Consider the following 17,775-nt stretch of genomic DNA (forward strand, 5'->3'; position numbering starts at 1 on the left):
AGTGTGGTAAACCAGGGGTTGTGAGCCGAGGCAGATTTTTGAGTCAGCAAGTCTGAGCCTCTGGAAAGGCTTATTGACTAGGCCGTCTGCAAAGGTTGTGGGGCAAAAGACTGTTTCCCAGCGCTGTCTGAGGTTCAGCTTGGAGACATTCCCTAGAAAAGCGTGACGGAAAGTGCAATGGAGGCGGGAGGAGAGCGATTTCTTAGACAAAGGCAAGTCCTGCTTCTCTTTGTTTTTCTGGGAGGGTCTCTGGCTGGGTCCGAGTCAAGACGCTATTCTGTGGCTGAGGAAAAAGAGAAGGGCTTTTTAATAGCCAACCTAGCAAAGGATCTGGGGCTAAGGGTAGAGGAACTGGCCGCGAGGGGGGCCCAAGTTGTGTCCAAAGGGAACAAACAGCATTTTCAGCTCAGTCATCAGACAGGTGATTTGCTTCTGAATGAGAAATTGGACCGGGAGGAGCTATGCGGCCCCACAGAACCATGCATACTGCATTTTCAGATATTACTGCAAAACCCTTTGCAGTTTGTTACAAACGAGCTCCATATCATAGATGTAAATGACCATTCTCCGATATTCTTTGAAAATGAAATGCATCTGAAAATCCTAGAAAGCACTCTACCAGGAGCAGTAATTCCTTTGGGAAATGCTGAGGACTTGGATGTGGGAAGAAACAGCCTCCAAAACTACACTATCACTCCGAATTCCCACTTCCACGTACTCACTCGCAGTCGTAGGGACGGAAGGAAGTACCCGGAATTAGTACTGGATAAAGCGCTGGATCGTGAGGAGCAGCCGGAGCTCAGCTTAACGCTCACTGCGCTGGACGGCGGCGCTCCCCCTCGGTCTGGGACAGCCCAGATAAACATCCAGGTCTTAGATATAAACGACAATGCACCAGAATTTGCACAGCCGCTCTATGAGGTTGCAGTTCTAGAGAATACCCCCGTTAACTCTGTCATTGTCACAGTCTCGGCTTCTGATTTAGATACAGGAAGTTTTGGGACAATATCATACGCATTTTTTCATGCTTCTGAAGAAATTCGCAAAACTTTTCAGCTAAATCCAATTACTGGTGATATGCAACTAGTCAAATATTTGAATTTTGAAGCTATTAATAGTTATGAAGTCGACATCGAGGCGAAGGATGGCGGAGGCCTATCCGGAAAGTCTACAGTCATAGTCCAGGTGGTTGATGTCAACGACAACCCACCGGAACTGACCTTGTCTTCAGTAAACAGCCCTATCCCTGAGAACTCGGCAGAGACTGTACTGGCTGTTTTCAGTGTTTCTGATCTAGACTCTGGAGACAACGGAAGAGTGGTGTGTTCCATTGAGAACAATCTCCCCTTCATCCTGAAACCATCCGTAGAGAATTTTTACACCCTCATGTCAGAAGGCGCACTGGACAGAGAGACCAGATCCGAGTACAACATCACCATAACCGTCACTGATTTGGGGACACCCAGGCTGAAAACCAAGTACAACATAACCGTGCTGGTCTCCGACGTCAATGACAACGCCCCCGCCTTCACCCAAACCTCCTACACCCTGTTCGTCCGCGAGAACAACAGCCCCGCCCTGCACATCGGCAGCGTCAGCGCCACAGACAGAGACTCAGGCACCAACGCCCTGGTCACCTACTCGCTGCTGCCACCCCAGGACCCGCACCTGCCCCTCGCCCCCCTGGTCTCTATCAACGCGGACAACGGCCACCTGTTTGCCCTCAGGTCGCTGGACTACGAGGCCCTGCAGGCGTTCGAGTTCCGCGTGGGCGCCACAGACCGCGGCTCCCCGGCGCTAAGCAGCGAGGCGCTGGTGCGCGTGCTGGTGCTGGACGCCAACGACAACTCGCCCTTCGTGCTGTACCCGCTGCAGAACGGCTCCGCGCCCTGCACCGAGCTGGTGCCCCGGGCGGCCGAGCCTGGCTACCTGGTGACCAAGGTGGTGGCGGTGGACGGCGACTCGGGCCAGAACGCCTGGCTGTCGTACCAGCTGCTCAAGGCCACGGAGCCCGGGCTGTTCGGTGTGTGGGCGCACAATGGCGAGGTGCGCACCGCCAGGCTGCTGAGCGAGCGCGACGCGGCCAAGCACAGGCTGGTGGTGCTGGTCAAGGACAACGGCGAGCCTCCGCGCTCCGCCACTGCCACGTTGCACTTGCTCCTGGTGGACGGCTTCTCCCAGCCCTACCTGCCGCTCCCGGAGGCGGCCCCGGCCCAGGCCCAGGCCGACTCGCTCACCGTCTACCTGGTGGTGGCGTTGGCCTCGGTGTCGTTGCTCTTCCTCTTGTCGGTGCTCCTGTTCGTGGCGGTGCGGCTGTGCAGGAGGAGCAGGGCGGCCTCTGTGGGTCGCTGCTCGGTGCCCGAGGGCCCCTTTCCAGGGCATCTGATGGACGTGAGCGGCACGGAGACCCTGTCCCAGAGCTACCAGTACGAGGTGTGTCTGACTGGAGGCTCCGGGACAAATGAGTTCAAGTTCCTGAAGCCAATTATCCCTAATTTCGTTGCTCAGGGTGCAGAGAGGGTTAGCGAGGCAAATCCCAGTTTCAGGAAGAGCTTTGAATTCAGTTAAGTGTTAATAAGGATCTACTGAGCTTCTCAGTTAATCTGTGGAAAGTCCTTTTTTACTGCTTTGCCTATTGGAGAATTCTCTTTTGGTATGGTTCAAGGCAAGTAGCAAGAGTAGAGCAAAATTTCAAATCCAGGGATGGCTTAGGTTTCATTAACAGAACTGGAAAATAGTTGTTTGGCTCTGAATGTTTTGTATTTCAATCAAGAATCCTTAGTCGATAGAACATTTTGTTTATATATTGATTCTACTTTTTCCGTAGTTAATCCATGCATACTCTCCTTTCATCCTAGCTTGCCAACGCAGTCTTAATTCGCCTTTTTTTTTCTAATGGGGAGCAAAAAGGAATTCATTATCTTTTAATAGTGATTTCAAATAGCTTATTGAAATAACTCCTTTCAATTTTTATATTATAAAGCAATGTAGAGAGAGTTCCAAACCACCAATTTTATAATTTCCCTTGTTGAATATATTCACATAATGTATTGTATAATATGCCCAAAGCAGCTTTGTCTATGGTTAACGAAGTTTTGAGAATAGACAAGAATGTGTTTTCTTTAATTTATAGTAATATATCATCTTTTTAGGGATGTAGTACTCAAATGAAAGTAATTTAGTTCATTTTCTGTGTTGACATTTGCAATTAATATTTCAATATTTTATGTGCTTATATTGGCCAAAATATGGACACAAATATAGACTAATAGGGATAATTACCCTTTGAAGTTTGTCTAAAGTGTGTTCATGATGACTGAGGAAAAAAAAATTAAACCTATGCCATTTTAAAAACGGACTGTTCTTTTCCATTTGACACAAAAACATTGTTTAGTAAGACATCTGGTGGAATGACAATTATTTGTTTCATAAATTCTGAGATGTAAGTGTTATCAATCTGAGAGTCAATTTTTAATTTCAAGAAAATACATGGGTATATGATATCTAAATGCTTCATGGTAAAAGTGATATCCTATCCAGTCCTACTTTATAATTAATACCTACTTGCTACTTGTATGGTGATATAGGAGAAAGATACTTTCTTTTTTTCCTGTCTTGGTTCCCTCCTTCAGATTTTAACCTGACATGATTTAGGATTATATATGATCTTTCTGGGATAGGAACTGTCCATCCATATCAGCATCCTGCCTCCTACAATGTAATTAAAAGAAGATGTACAAGAATAGAAAGTTCTAAAAAGGAGAAGGCAATATCGTTGTGAAACTCTAAATTAGCTACAACAAAGAATAAAATCTGGAAGCAACAAAAACATTGAATCTTATGGTTATATTGAATAAAATCAAAAAACTTATTTTAAGCAACAAAATATTTAGCTCCTAATTAGGGAATTGTATTAGGAAAAAATTAATTTTCTTCCTATAAGCATTTCCTCATCCACAGAACATCTATATATCTTCCTAGGAATTAAATACTCATGACTAGAGAAAAGAGAATTTCGCAAAGATTTTAAAAATTCCCCAAAAAGCAAGAGTTTAAGATTGACATACTTTCAAACATATGTTAAAGTGTAGTTATTATCACATTTAAATGGTGTCATTTTATGTAACTGAGCATCAAATGCATAAACCCTTTTTTAAAAAATCTTTTGAGACAGGGTCTTGCTCTGTTGCCCAGGCTGGAATGCAGTGGTACAATCATGGCTCACTGCAGTCTCAGTCTCCTGGGCTCAAGGGATCTGACCACTTTAGCCTCCAGAGTAGCTGGGACAACAGGTGTGTGCCACCACACCCAGCTATTTAACAACAACAAAAAATTTATTTGTAGAAATGGGGTTTCTCCATGTTGCCCAGGTTGGTCTGGAACTCCTGTGCTCAAGGGATCCTCCTGCCTCCACTTCCCAAAGTGCTAGGATTACAGGTATGAACCACCATGCACAGCCAAATGTGTGAATCTTTAATAGTCAGAGGAAAATTAATATAATATTTCCTTTCACTTTAAGTAGAATCTGGCTGTTTTGGTCAGATATTTTTCTTCTTTGCATATGTAGCTGATTTTCCATGAATATCAGGAAGAGGCATAGAATTCTTATCAAGATTTATCTCTCTTTGATTACCTTAGTCTCAGGTGGTATCAGAGCCAGAGAAGTATTCAACTGTGGAAAATATAGAGGGCAGTTCGTTTGGGGACTAATATGGTAAATGATCGGAGACTAAAGTTCAAAAGGCAATATGCTGAGTCATTTAGACACTGAAAATACAAGAACAGATACCATTAGTAATTTAGTTTTTAGATGTACTGGACTTATACATTGCTGAGAAAATGAATAGAATTTAGCAAAGCCAGAAAAGATAATCTAGACTAAATTTGAAGATGGGAAGCAATCACATCTTACTCTTGGTTCAAACCTGCTTCTCTTTCAAGGCAGTTAGAAACGTTTTACCCTTTTATTTGAAGACAACTTCCAACAATGTATTCATCTGGATATTTCATTAAATATAGAGAGAGTACCACATGTATAGTACTAACTAGTGTTGCCACGTTTTGGAATTCCAGAAACTAAAAGCCTGGCACAAGGTAAAAGGGATGACTTTATATATTATTAATAATTTTCTAGTAATTTTTCTTCTGGGCAGGCTAATTCATTATTGTAAAATATTTACAAATCAATCTCACCAGTATTCCAATTGTCAAAAAGTAAGAGAAAGAAAAATTTTACTCTCTTCCCTCATTCTAGAATATGTAAAATGACCTTAGTAGACTCTAAGCAACTTGAAGGTAGCGTCTGTTTCTGGTTTATTCATAGTGGTATTTCCAGCAAATAGCACAATGCCTCATTCATAGTAGATGCTCAGTTTATATTTGTTAAATAAATACATTTTAAATTATTTGGTAAATAAAATAATGTTCTAAGGAATTACAAACTTGTTTATTTGGACCTGATCTACACATTAAATTTTTAAAAACCATCTATATTCAGAAAGGGATGGAGTATAAAGAATAATTCCCTATAGAGCCAATTTTTTATTTAATGTCTCCCTTTGCATCTTGAGACTTGTGGAAGCTTGGAGAACTGTAAAATTATGTATTAATCTCCAAGTTGGTTCTAAATTGAGCTTATTCATATCTTTGATTTCAGGGAAAAAGAAAAAATTAAATGTAAGACATTTTTGTACATCAAATTAACTTTCTGAAATTGGTATTTAAATTCTCTGGCCTCTAATTGATACTTCTATTGAACTTGGATTAGTCTTAATGACATCAAGATTAAATAAAATTTTCAAGATCCCAAAGGCTTAACTTTTTTAAAATAGTCAATCATTCATTTATTTTCAAAACATAATTCTCGATCATGTGCATACTCCCTTCTTCTCTCTACAAATACTTTAGTTCAGAAATAACTTAAATATTTCCTTGACATTCACAATCTAGTTTTTAACACTGAGAATCAAAGGGATACAAATGAATTTTAAATTTTTATGTGGGGTTGTTACAAGACTAAGCTATATTCAAATATCAATCATTAAAACTAGTGAGGCCACTCGCTATACCACCATACTTTTCATAAATCTTCTTTGATAAATAAATTCTACTTCCTTACAAAAGAAGACTCTGTTTTTAAAAAAAATAACAGCTTTTCTCTATATCCCCCTACTTTATTCTGGAAACATCTTTTGCTTCTTAAAGTAATTGTTAGATTTTTTTAAGCCAGAAATCTGTTAGTCCTAATTATGAATTATTTTAATGTCAAATATGCATATGGTTAATCAATAGTTTGCTTGGTCATAGATTCAAAATTTTAAGCATATTTTCCTTCTATTCTTTAGGTATTCAACACATTGATGAAAAGTACAATGTCAGTCTACTTCTCATTCTTTTATCCGTAAACTTCTTTACTCTCTTTTAGATTTTTTCATTTATTCTTGCTGTTCTGATATATATGGTAGGCCCCAACCTGAGATTTACATAACGTACTGCATTTTTTTTCTTTGAGAAATTACAATTTTGTTTTGAAAACTTTCATTTGGCAAGTTTTCACAACTACTTGCTCTTGTTTCACAATTGCTATTTCCTTCTTTGTTGTTTGAGTCTTTTAAGTTCTTTCCATATTGTTTCAAGTTTCTATTTCTTATAGTAGATAAAACAACTCTTTTATTTGTTGAGTCTGTTTTTTGTGGTGTTAATCTTCATTTGCTTGCTGATATTTTATCGAGAACTTATCTCTTATTGGAAGCTTCTTTCACAGTAGCGCTTGTTTTGACAATCTTGGGGAAGGGAGGAAGAAGAGGGGTCTCAAGGTGGTTTCGCCCTGGCCGCTGCAAACCCAAGCCTTCATTTAAAAGCTTAGCTCAACTTTGCCACACCCAGGTGAAAGTTCTAGACCAAGCACTAAAAATATGTTTGAGATGGGACCCATGCTCTTTTGGGTGGTATTGTTCTGCATTCACTCAATGAGGCAAAAATCTCAGGGAATGTCATTGCTTCTTGGTTGTCATGGTTTCTGCTAAGGCTATAGACATGGAAGCTAATGGAGAAATTTAAAATGTTTCAATCTTCAGAGTAAACAAGTTGATTTTTAGGAAAACTGAACTGTAGCTGAAGCAATTGACACATGGGGACTATATGGAAAACATCATGGTCTTGATTCAAGTTACAGCATTCATGGTAATGCTCAGAAAAATAATAACATAATCCAAGATTCCACTGAAATAGTAGTTGCTATTTTTTTCTTTTTTTTTTAGAAAATAGCTTGGGACTCTGGTGATAATGCAAAATGGGCTTGCTCTTTCCAAGACAATCTCCTCATGAAACCATTTGTCAAAAATTAGTGTTCTGAGTCTGGGAACAGTGGCTCATGCCTTTAATCCCAGCACTTAGGGAGGCCTAGACAGGAGGATTGCTTGAACTCAGGAGTTCAACAACAGCCTCAGAAAGATAGTGAGACTCTATCGCTACAAAAAATTTTAAAAATTGGCTGGGTGTGGTGGCATGCACTTGAGTTCCTAGGTACTGAAGAGGCTGAGGTGGGAGGATCCTTGAGCCCAGGAAGTTGAGGCTGCAGCAAGCCATGATCATGCTCTAGCCTGGGTGATACAGCCAGACTCTATCTCAAAAAATAAAATTATTTTTGTAACAGAGAAGTCAGGGCTCTGTACCATCTCTTACTAGGGTGGAATCTAACATGCAGAAATATAGCACAGCATAATCATACTGTTCTTCAACACTGTCAACAATTCCCTGACCCAAACTTCATACACCTTATTAGTTTTAAAAAAAGAAAAAGTCCTACTCAGAATGCTGATAGTATCACTGCCAAAAACAGAGACTATCTAGGGACTAATACCTAAGTCACTTTCCCACAGCTGCCCAAGGACATATTCCTCAGTCCTCTTGGTATCCATCAGCATGGACAATGGAACCTGTGGGCTTTGATGTCCCTGTTTTTTGAGATTCTTGAAGAGTTTGAGTTCTAAATGTGTCTGGGGCTTTCTGGAGTTGAGCATCAAGATGTGGAGATCCTGGATGACACACAACTGTAATAGCTAGATAACAAAGAAAATTTATTACAAAACAATTCTATATTGTGTACTGAGCTGTCCAGGTAGAAAAAAGTGGTAACCCAGATGATGACTTGGGCTAGAACTCATGACTATTTTATTGGCGATTCAAGGCCTCAGAGCCCTGGATGTTAGCATGTAGGCCCACAACCTCGAAGTACAGAGTATGTGAAGCACATGTAGGCTCCTAAAAGACAACCACAACCAGGCACAAGCTGGTGCTGTTATTAAGGACAACTGGAAGCCACCTTTATTTGCCATGATCGTCCTACACCTGGTCTAGGACTTACCCTAGTCTTCTCTTCCATTTCTTTAACCACCCATAAAAGGATTTCCATTTTCTTGATCACTGACTTGACTCAGGCTTCTTTCTCTTTCGATTCTCTCTGTTCCTGTGCTACTCAGATGTGGAGGGTCAACTGGGAAACTTCAGTGTACTGCTGCTCAAAACAAGGCCTCTTCCTGAGCATTTTGGGAGTATCAACACCACTGGGATTTAGTTCTAGAGCTTTCAATGTGAGAAGTTTCTGGAATATCAGAAACAAATATCAAATTTCAGAAGCCAATTTTCTCTAATTAATGTGAGCTATCTATGAGGAAAGACTTTTAAAAGAAATTTAACTTCTAGAACAATGTGGGATTTATTTTTAAAAAAGAAATTGTATTCTCTAAATTGTATCTTTCTGAGGTTTTTTGTTTAAATTTCTTTATTTCTGAGGAAATGAATTTCTTCATCCCAAATGTTTCAATTCTATTTAATTTAAAGTAGGTAACTGGCAGTGTTGAAGTTTCATTGTCTATGTTTGTTATTATGAAAAAGGGTATTGCATATTTTACTGCAATTTTAAAAAAGAATATATTTCTGAACATCAGTGAAAATGGTAGAGAATGAACCTCCGAAAAATCTCTTCTTCAGGAAAGCAATGAGGAAACTGAGAGAAATTGTCAAAATCAACTGTTTCAGAACTCTGAAATTTAAACAAAGGTGTGCATCAACTTAGGGAGAATTTATTGAGGAAAAACGGTCTGACTCTTGGTTAAAAATGGTGGTTTTTGTGGCGTTTTAACTGGCCTATTTCCATCTGCATCTCTCTAGCCTCTTAGAAGCCTTTAAAATTAACAATTTACAATCACAGTGAAAATCAGCAGCTTGGCAGCCACCAGAGGAAACAGAATAGTACCAGAAAGAATTGCTATTATTTGATCTGTTTGTTGGCTCCCTGGAGGACTCCACTTGCAAGGCTGTCTTTAACTGCCTTCAATCAGAGCTTGTCTAGTGCAAAAAGTCTGGGTGACAGAGCAAGATCCTGTGTCGGAAAAAAAAAAAAAAAAAAAACAGGAAGAAAAGAAAGGAAGGAAGGAAAGGAGAGAGAGAGAGAGAAGAAAGAAAGAAAAAGAAAAAGAAAGAAAGAAAGAAGAAAGAAAGAAGAAAGAAAGAAAGAAAGAAAGAAAGAAAGAAAGAAAGAAAGAAAGAAAGAAATGAAAGAAAGAAAATAGATCAATGAAAATTATCCAGTCTTAGGAACAAAAAGATTTTTAAAAATGAAAATGAACAGAGACCTATGGGACACCATGAAGGCTACTAAATACACATACTTGAAGTCCCAGAAGGAGAGGAAAGAGACAAAATGGCAGAATAACTGAAGTAATGGCTGAAAATTTCTCAAATTTGATGAAAAACATTAATCTTCACATTCAAGGGGCCCAGCAAACTCCAACCAGGATAAAGTCAAAGGGATTCATGCCTTGACACATCATGATCAAACTGTCAAAAGTTAAGACAAAAAGAGAACCTCAGAAACAGCAAGAGAGAAGCAACTCATCACATACCTTATCCTCAAAAATCTTATCCTCAATATGACTAACACTGATTTCTTACAGAAATAATAGAGGCCAAAGGGGAGTGGGATGACACATTCAAAGTGCTAAAAGGGACTATCAACCAATAATTCTATATCCACCAAAAGTATCTTTCAAAAATGAAAGAGAAATTAAGACATTACCAAAAAACAGTAAGTGACTGATTACATTGTTAGCAAACCTACTCTACAAAGAAATATTAAAGGTAGTCATTTGGGCTGAAATAAAAGGACACCAATGAGTAACTTTAATCTACATGAAAAAATAAAAGCATCATAAAGGGAAAGTAACTTATAGGTATATATATATCTAGGGAACTGTAAATGTGTTTTTATTTGTAACTTGTTATTGGAAAGAACACTGCATAAAGCAGTAATTATAAATCTATGTTCATAGGTATATAAATTGTAAAGATGTAATTGTATGACAATGTGACACAAAGGAGGGGAGAGAGAACATAGTTATATAGAAACACAGTTCTGTATACTGTCGAAATTAAATTGGTATTAATCTGAACTTGATTGGTAAAAGATATTCACTTTAATAATCAGGGAAACCACCAAGAAAATAACTAAAAAAGGTAAAAAAAAAAAAAAAAAAAAAAAAAGACAAGTCAATTAAAATGGAATCCAAGAAAATATGTGTTTAACACAAAAGAGAACAATGAGGAAATAAAATAATAAGATGTAGAAACCAAAGCAAATTGCCAATATAAATCTACCTTATCAGCAACTATGTTAAATGTGAATGAATTGCACACTCCAATTAAAAAGCAGAAATTGGCAGAATGGATTTGTAAAAATGATCCAACTATAGGTTGTCTACCAAGGGACACTTTAGATTCAAAGACACACATACATTGAAAGTAAAAAGATGGAAAAAGATATATTATGTAGGCTGTAACCAAAAGAGCTGGAATGCCTACATTAATATCAAGCAAAATATACTCTAAAACAAACAAAAAAGTTACTAAAAATAAAAAGTTAAGGAGGGAAATTTTACAATAGTAAAAGAGTTAATCCATCAGGAAAACATAATAATCATAAACATACATGCATCTAATAATAGAAACCCAAAATAAGTGGAGCAAAAAGAGACACAAATGAAGAGTTAGACAATTTGACAATAATAGCTGAAGACTTTAATTCCCCAATTTTCAATAAATGATAAAACAATGAAACAGAGTATCAACATGAGAAAAGAATACTTGAATGACATTATAAACCAACAGTACTTAACAGAATGCTCCATCTAGCAACAGCAGAATACACATTATTTTCAAGTGCATATGAAACATTCTCCAGGATAGACTGTATATTAGGCCATAAAACAAGTCTTAATAAATTTGAAAGAGTTAAGATCATATAAAGTATGTTTTTCAGCTATAATGAAATGAAATTAGAAAGCAGTGGCAGAAGATAATTTGGGAAATTCACAAACATGTGGAAATTAAACATTAAAAAAATGAATCAAAGAAGAAATCACAAGGGACATTATATAATACTCTGAAATGAATAAAAATGACAATGCAACATAACAAAATTTATTGGATACAATAAAAGTTGTGCTTAGAGGGAAAATTATAGCTGAAATACCTATATATTTTTAAAAGATCTGAAATCAGTAGCCCAGACTTCCACCTTAAGAAGCTAGGAAAAGGAGAGCATACTAAAACCAATACAAGCTGAAGAAAGAAAATTATTAGATTAGAGTGGAAATAAATAAAACAAAATAGAAAAACAATGGAGAAAATAAACTAAAAGTTGGTGCTTTGAAAAGATCAATAAAATTGGCAAAGCTTTAGCAAGACTGATGATGAAAAAAGAGGACTCAAATTACTAAAATTAAGAAAAAGGAGGGAAAAGTATGACCTATTTCATAGGTCTTAAAGGAAATTATAAGGGAATACTATACACAATTTTAAGCCAACAAATGAGAAAACCTAGATGAAACGGGAAAAAAAAAAAACCCTAGATTAAATGGAAAACACAAACTACCAAAATTGACTAAGGAGAAATAGAAAATGTGAATAGACCTGAAATTGCCAAAACTGACTAAGGAGAAATAGAAAATGTGAATAGACCTGAAATTGCCAAAACTGACTAAGGAGAAATACTAGGTTGGTGCAAGAGTAGTTGTGGTTTTGCCATTACTTTCAATGGCAAAAAACGCAATTACTTTTACACCAACCTAACAAAAAACCCGAATAGACCTGTAATAAGAGATTGAACCAGTAATCAAAAACTTTCCACAAAGAAAAGCTCAGGACCAGATGGCTTCACTGGTCAATTCTACGAAATGTTTAAAGAAGAATTAACAACAGTACTTGATATACTCATTCAAAAAATAGAGGAGCAGGGACCACTTGTCAACTCCATTCTACAGAGGCCAGTATTAACAAGATGACAAAACCAGACAGTGATAACACAACAAAAAAAATACATACCAGTTTCCCTTATGAATATAGATGCAAACATTCTCAACAAAATGTTAGCAAACTGACTCTAGTATCACATAAAAATGATTACACACCATGGCCAAGTGAGATTTAGCTCAGGAATGCAAGGTTGGTTCAGCATGTTAAAATCAAGCAATGAGCCAGTTGCAGTTGTTCGTATCTGTAATCCCAGCATTTTGGAAGGCCAAGGTGGAAGGAATGCTTGAGACTAGGAGTTCAACATCAGTATGATCAACATAACAAGACCCCATCCCTACAATTTTTTTTAAAAAAAATTAGCTGAATGTGGTGGCTTGCACCTGTAATTCCAGCTACTCAGCAGTCCAAGGCATGAAGATTGCTTGAGCCCAGGAACTCGAGGCTGCAGTGAGCTATGATTGTGTCACTGCACTCCAGCCTGTGTGACCTTGTCTCAAAAAAGAAAAAAAGATTTAAAAAGAGATTTAAAGATACGTAGTCCTAAAATTAAAAATGTTAAATTTGTACTATTTTGAATAGTCTATTTTAAAAATGAAAGAGTATTTTTAAAACTTCACCATGACTTGAGGATGGTTTTGTTCTTACTTTGAAAGGGAGGAATAGAGGAAAATTAAACATTAATTTTTGAGAGAGATAAAGGGTGAAATAATTATTAGATTTTGACTATTATTTCCTTAAATCATATTTCCAATAGCCCCATTTCAAAATGTTAAGCTATCAATAATAAATGGTTCATATCAATGGTTTGTGGAATTTATTGGAAATTCTTATAAAAGGAATGATCTCCTGGAATGTTCTATTAAATAGGTACATTAGATACATCAGCTGACCATTTGAATGAAATAGCTGTAAAGCAAACAATAGTGCTCAGTGGTGAAAGCAAAGTAAATTTTACATTAGCCAACCTTCCAAACTTAAACCTGTAAGATATTTTTAAAGTCACACTCACTGAAATGTAAATGTAGGACGGAGATACTTGAATAATTAGAGTTTGACTTGAGAAATTTGTGATGGAATCTAAGATAATTTCTAATAATTTTTTCTAGAATAAAAATAGTATTTGTGTTAATATATCAAAATACTCAAATATGTGATATATAACTTAGAATACATCTTTAAAATCAGAAAATGTGGGCTGGGCGCAGTGGCTCATGCCTATGATACCAGCACTTTGGGAGGCCGAGGTCGGTGGATCACGAGGTCAGGAAATTGAGACCATCCTGGTTAACATGGTGAAACCCTGTCTCTACTAAAAATAAAAAAAAAATAAAAAATAAAAAATTTGCTGGGCGTGGTGGCGGGCGCCTGTAGTCCCAGCTACTCAGGAGGCTGAGGCAGGAGAATGGTGTGAACCGGGGAGGCAGAGCTTACAGTGAGCCGAGATCGTGCCACTGCACTCCAGCCTGGGCGACAGAGCGAGACTCCATCTCAAAAAAAAAAAAAAAAAAATATATATATATATATATATACACACACACACATACACACACACACACACACACACACACACACACACACATATATTAGAAACTGTGGGCTTTTCAACTTTGTTCCTTTTTTCTCAAGATTGTATTCTGGGTCCCTTGCATTTTCATGTGAATGTTAGGGTCAGTTTACCAATTTCTGCAAAAAAGCCAACTGAAATTTTGATAGGGATTGCAATAAATCTGTAGAGCAATTTGAAAGGTACCAATATTTTAACAATCTTAAGTCTTCCAATCTATGAACACTTTTCATTTACTTAGATCTTCTTTAATTTCTTTCAATGATGTTTTGCAGTGTTCAGTGTTCAGTTCTCCCACTTCTTTTGTTAAGTTTATTCCTTAGCATTTTATTCCTTTTGATGATATCTATTATAAATTGAATTGTTTTCTTGATCTCATTTTTGGTTTGTTCAATGCTACTGTATAGAAATACAATTGATTTCCACATAGTGATCTTGTATCCTGCAACCTTGCGGAACTCAATTATTTATTTTAGTAGTTTTTGGTTTTATTTTTTTGAGACAGAGTCTCACTCTGTCACCCAGGTTGGAGTGCAGTGGCACAATCATGGCTCACTGAAGCCTCAATCTCCCAGGCTCAAGCAATCCTCCCACCTCAGCCTCCCAAGTAGCTGGGACTACCAGTGCATGCCACCACTGGTATAATTTTTTTTTTTTTTTTTTTGGAGAGACAAGATCTTGCTGTGTTGCTCAGGCTGGTCTCAAACTCCTGGGCTCAAGTGCTCCTCCTGCTTGGCCTCCCAAAGTGCTGGCATTTACAGGCATGAGCTGCCATGCACGGCCTAAAATTTCTTTAAAATGATTTTTATCTTTTTTCAGTGATAAGGTTCTTGCCTATATTTTACCAGAAAGCAACTAGTTTCCTGCGTATCCCTCTATTTTATCTTTCTTTGTATATTTAAAATGAAAAAAATTAAATATCATGCTTCAGATCTGGCAACCAATTATGTAAATAGTCATATGAATCCTTCAGAATGGATAATACAGCTTTTCTGACTGGGATGAAATAGTTTTCAGGTGTTCATTCTTTATATCATTAGCTTATCTTATATAATTAGCTTATCCTTCATTCAGGTATAATAGATCTTTCTTTTCTCATAAATATGGCAGTTTAGGGAAATAAACTATGGCATAATATGCTAGGCCATTCTTCTAGGCCACCCTTTAACTTTAAACTATTTATCAGAACCTAAACAACTTTTCAAAAGATCTATACTTTTTTTCCCCAATATTTAAGGCTATAAGTAATTCATTATGTCACTCTTAATTTTTCCACCTGATTAATGATTGCAACAAAAATGTTGAGTATTAGTTTTCCTTCCAGTGTGTAAATTGTATAAACATCTCTCTCTACTGGTAACTAACTGTCTCTAAAGGGAGACAAATAATTTTTAAGTTTCTAATAATAATTGAAAACTTGAATATAAATATATTTCATACCATGTACCCCAGGCAAGGCTGAAGTTGGGATCTAAATTATCTAAAAAGTTGTTCACCTCTCCAGCTCTACTTAGGCATATAAAAGAATGGTTTCTGGAGTCACATGGTAACAGTTTAAATCCTGGCTCTGCCATTTCACGTGCTGTATGACTTTGGACAGATTATTTAAACTCTGTGTGCCATAATTCTTAATCTTTAAAAATGTGGCTCATAAGACTGCCCACCTCATAGGGTTGTTGGGGTGATAAAATGAGTCAATATGTGTAAAATGCTTAGAATAATATCTGGTGTATAGTGGTCACATATGTTAATGTTATTGAGATTTCATTTACTTTTGGATTGCAAAAGGAACTGAAAAGACCCAATTCTTACTCTACGTCAACAGGTAGGAATAAGTAAACAAAATATGGTTTGAATTTTGTCCTGAATGCATTAAATTGAATCTAACTAAAATCTGGTTACTATATTAGAAACAATTTTCTCTTTGGTTTGCCCAGGAGATTTGTTTTCCAGTTATGTCTAAAATAATATTCTTTGTTTTTATTCTTTTCAGTGTGTATTTTTATTGTTTTTCATTTAATAGTCATGCATAGTGTATCTTTTCTGATTTACTTTATTTACTTATTTATTTATTTATTTAGAGACGGAGTCTCGCTCTGCCGCCCGGGCTGGAGTGCAGTGGCCGGATCTCAGCTCACTGCAAGCTCCGCCTCCCGGGTTTACGCCTTTCTCCTGCCTCAGCCTCCCGAGTAGCTGGGGCTACAGGCGCCCGCCACCTCGCCCGGCTATTTTTTTGTATTTTTTAGTAGAGACGGGGTTTCACTGTGTTAGCCAGGATGGTCTCGATCTCCTGACCTCGTGATCCGCCCGTCTCGGCCTCCCAAAGTGCTGGGATTACAGGCTTGAGCCACCGCGCCCGGCCTTCTGATTTACTTTAAATGTGAAAGAAAATTCTAAGATGTTAATATTATTACCGCCATTGATATATCCCTTATAGTAATTAATGGAAATATAATCAAAGTAAATTGAGTTATATAATGCTTAGCATGTATTATATTCTCAAAATTCTGTATTCAATTTCAGACACGTTCATGGCTGAATATATGATCTGACAATAATCTACTTATATAGATAAAAACATCATTTGAGTGGATTAATTTATTAATTCAACCGGTATTTACTAAATAAAATCCATATATCCTTCAAAAATAATTTTTACTAATACTTTCTATCACTATCAGAATCTGAAATCTCAGATTTCATGCTTTAAAAATAATTCATTTAACATGAATTATAAATTATCATTATATGAGTTGGATAATTAAATAAAATAACAAGATATTTAAGGGGAGAAAATCTTATATGTGGCAAGATAAGTGGTGCTCCATTCAATATAATAATTGCAACCAATAAATTGGTTAACTGTGTCTCAGTGGTACCATTCTTTCTTATTGTTGGAGAGTAATCACAGTAGCTGCATGCTGTGGTGGGATCCATTTTTATACACGTCTCTTTACTTCAGCATGTCTGAGTAGAGACAGCCTAAGTCACCCTTTGGTCACAGAATAAAATATTTTATATCAGTGCTTCTTGTTTCCCCCAAAATTAGCTGGTCAAGGAATAAGATATCTGGGATACAAAAGGTGAGTGTGGTAACAGGCAAACTCATTATAAAATATAGATTACATCTATCTCACTAAATAAGTTCAGCTTAAAACCTTTATCTTCACAAAATTCTGTGACTGTGACTCACTTTTGTCTTGACATTATCCATATAATAGTCATGTAGAATAATCAAGTCCTGTCACCCTCTGAGCTTCAGTTTCAGTTTCTTTATCTTTTATTTCCTTTTTAGTTATAAGAATCTGTGATTCTAATACTATTTGCCTTACTCCTAGGTTCAGTGTAGGTTCACACCGTAAATTACTTGATACAAAATAAGATACCTGTTTATTCACCTGTATTACTATTTGCACGTTAAAGTAGGAAAATAGAACCTATCATTTCAAAGTAGTCCCCCTTTAGACCATGTATAGAGAACATCTTAAACTTTTGCATCATCACAAAGTTCTCACATTCTTAAAAAGAATATATGTAACTATTATGAATTGAATTGGAAGTGTATAAAAATTTGTCTCCTGTGGTTGGATTATGTAAAGAAATGGAGTTCTTTGAAGTTTCACTGATAAGGGTGTGGGGAGACTGAGATATCTTCTTGATTTGTGCTCATGATTATTCTGGTTCATGCACTGTAATGAAATAACCTTTTAAATTATGCAGTTTAATGTAATAACAAAGTTTGTAAAAATTCTGTACAGTTAAAAATGGCTTTCATTTGAAAACTTCCCAAATACGCTGTCTTGAAGTTGTTAATTTCTCAGTCAAGACGCAGGGTGGCGCTGCAGGCTAAGTTGTGAATAAAGAGTCCTAAAACGCTCGCGTATTCTTTTGTGTCGCTT

At 37.0% G+C, this 17,775-nt stretch overlaps 1 protein-coding gene across 1 annotated transcript in view; it reads left to right on the plus strand.

Moving 5' to 3' along the window:
- PCDHB3 (protocadherin beta 3) overlaps window positions 1-17,775 on the plus strand; it is a 17,882-nt gene continuing 107 nt past the window's right edge. Inside the window, exon 1 of the mRNA XM_015452015.4 lies at window positions 1-2,433. Within this exon, the coding sequence (XP_015307501.3) occupies window positions 178-2,433 (2,256 nt within the window). The 5' untranslated portion in view covers window positions 1-177. The remainder of the gene's footprint in view (window positions 2,434-17,775) is intronic.

This window comes from Macaca fascicularis, chromosome 6, assembly GCF_037993035.2.
Source record: "Macaca fascicularis isolate 582-1 chromosome 6, T2T-MFA8v1.1".
NCBI lineage: Eukaryota > Metazoa > Chordata > Mammalia > Primates > Cercopithecidae > Macaca > Macaca fascicularis.